This window comes from Palaemon carinicauda, chromosome 20 (genome assembly GCF_036898095.1).
Source record: "Palaemon carinicauda isolate YSFRI2023 chromosome 20, ASM3689809v2, whole genome shotgun sequence".
Lineage (NCBI taxonomy): Eukaryota > Metazoa > Arthropoda > Malacostraca > Decapoda > Palaemonidae > Palaemon > Palaemon carinicauda.
In genome coordinates, this window is record NC_090744.1 from 46843524 (window position 1) to 46846023 (window position 2500).

A 2500-nucleotide genomic window follows, 5' to 3' on the forward strand; every position below is an offset into this window, starting at 1 on the left:
CCCTTTTAGCTCGGAAAAGTTTCGTGATCGCTGATTGGTTGGAATTATCTCGCCCAACCAATCAGCGATCCGGAAAATTTTCCGAGCTAAAAGGGCACCGCCACGAGTCGGTGCAAATATGCATCGCTAAAAGAAATGGACTATAGTGTTGGGAGCATTCCCTCTCCCCAACTTCTCTTCTTTGATATCTCTCCGGAAATAGATATATAGGTTAGGTGATTCTCAGTCCCCTCGTCCTGTCTCTATATTTGTTCCTTAGGGCATGCAGGGATAGGTTTGCACTATTCTAATTGTTGTTATGATGGTTTGGTAGTTTGAAGTATTTTTTAAGCAAGCCCTGCATACCAAGTTAACCTTACATAATCATAATCAACCTACATATTTCAGACATATTCTGTGGCCAAAGAAACATGTAATGAAGTCTGGGATCATGGGATCATGAAACCAAGGAGAGAAGGCGACTCCTAATTATGCAGGTTTATTAAAGCGTCTTTTTTTCTCTCTTTTTCTTCCTGTCAGGAGAGACACCTGCAGCTATGCAGCGGGCGGCTGCTCCTCCACTCGACAGCGCTTTCACCTTAGGGCTGGCGTCTGTGTTCATAGTTCTCAACGGCCTATGATTAGGTCTGTTCTCTCCTGTGACTGTTTGTCAATATTAGTACGCATAATGACTGCTGGTGAGAGGGTGTTTGTGAGGTATTCTTGTCTGTGTACATAATGTTTGAGAGTCATGGTCAGGTATAAATATGCGTGTGTATATGGTTGTGTGCGTTTATTTGTGTATTGGGGTGCTTGAATGTATATAGATTCTGTAAATAAGAATATGCTTTTAAGATTAACTATTTGGTTGTACATAATGCTTACGAGGGTATTGGTGTTGGTGAGGTGTACCTCTAAGTGCGCCTGATGTTTGTGGGTGTGAAAACTAATGATGTTCATCTCTCATTGTACATTGTGAGTATAATTGAGAGGATGTTGGCGGGTTCATCTGCATATGTCAAAAAGGTTTGTGTGGAAAAAGTGTTGGTGAGGTTTATGTAGGTTTATGTTTATAAATAATTATGAAAATATGAGAGTGATAATGATGCTTATCTATGTTTGTGAGTAAAGTATAATATACTTGCTAATGATTGTTTGCGTTCAAAACATGATCATTCTTATAAAAGACTTACATAAAGTAATGTAAGTGCTGCTGTCATGAGTTTTGTGTTTATGCCCTCATTAAAATGGAAAAAAAAATCCTTTATGATATCAAAGAGATGCTATTGGATAGTACGTATAATGATATTGTATAGCTAACCAAGGTATGTCTTTTATATATGGGTAAGGGAAAATTTTCTTAAGTTTATTCATCAGATATACTTATATCTTGAGAGGATTTGGCATATGAGACTCTAGTGAGGAGGATATAATAAAACGAAATATCAAATCAAGAAAGAATAAGAAAACTTTAGCTAATTTTCCAAATATGCAATTACAATTACAACAATTTGTATCGATACATATTCATACATATCAAACGTGCAAAAAGAATTTTCTAATTGAGAAAGGCTGAGTATGTGAAACTTTGGCTAATTTTGCAGATATATAATTACAAACAAATTATGTCTAACTGCACATACACACCGAACGTACAAAGTATCTTCTCTTCATTCAGACACGGGAATGTGCAAAACCATTCTTGAATATCAACACATACACAATATAGGATATCCATTTCTATTTATCAGTAAAAGGATTAATGAGGCAATAAGCGATTTAATTTTTCCCATCAACCGCCTATGTTATGGAAGTGACCTATTTTTTTTTTTTTTTTGGGGGGGGGGGATATTCAAAGAGGACATATCTCTGCCATATTCAGTATCCAGATCTAGTGTATCTTTTGGAGTTACATCCATCTTTTAAACAAGTCAAGTCTTCCTCTGCATATAAACTTTCTGTGCCCAAAATCTTATTAGACTAACAAAAATCCTTTTGAAGAGCCTTGTTAATAGAAAAATACCATGGAACAGTTTCGTAGGTTTTTTATGTATACTGATAAATATGATAATTTAGCCACCTCTCCCATAGCAAATATTCTAACCGCCAAATAAATCATAATGAAATCCGTCAAAATCGTTTTGAGAAGGACACAAAAAAAAAAAAAAAAAAAAAAAAAAAAATGACTGACACCAGCATCATACTTGACTTCCTTTACATGTAGCCAAATCATTCTTCACCGCTATTATTTCTCTTATGGTTTATTTCCTAATTCCCTTTCCTAACTGGGCTATTCTCCCCTGTTGGAGCCCTTGGGTTTATAGCAACCTGGATTTTCAACTAGGGTTGTAGCTTAGCAAGTGATAACAATAATAATAATTTCTTCTCAATATACATAAAATTACGTTGGAAGGGGAATATTGTTCTACCTTTCATCTGTTTTTTCTTTCTGTCTTCAAGAACAAATTCTTCCTATTTTTCCTCCGAAGCAGAGAGTTGCTTCGGTTTTTCTCAAAAGGTG

The 2500-nt window shown here is 35.8% G+C and overlaps 1 protein-coding gene across 1 annotated transcript in view; it reads left to right on the forward strand.

The window, feature by feature from the left end:
• Positions 1 to 1054, forward strand: part of LOC137659761 (zwei Ig domain protein zig-8-like) — a 29062-nt gene extending 28008 nt beyond the window's left edge. Inside the window, exon 8 of the mRNA XM_068394569.1 lies at positions 520 to 1054. Within this exon, the coding sequence (XP_068250670.1) occupies positions 520 to 620 (101 nt within the window). The 3' untranslated portion in view covers positions 621 to 1054. The remainder of the gene's footprint in view (positions 1 to 519) is intronic.
• The last annotated feature ends 1446 nt before the right edge of the window (positions 1055 to 2500 follow it).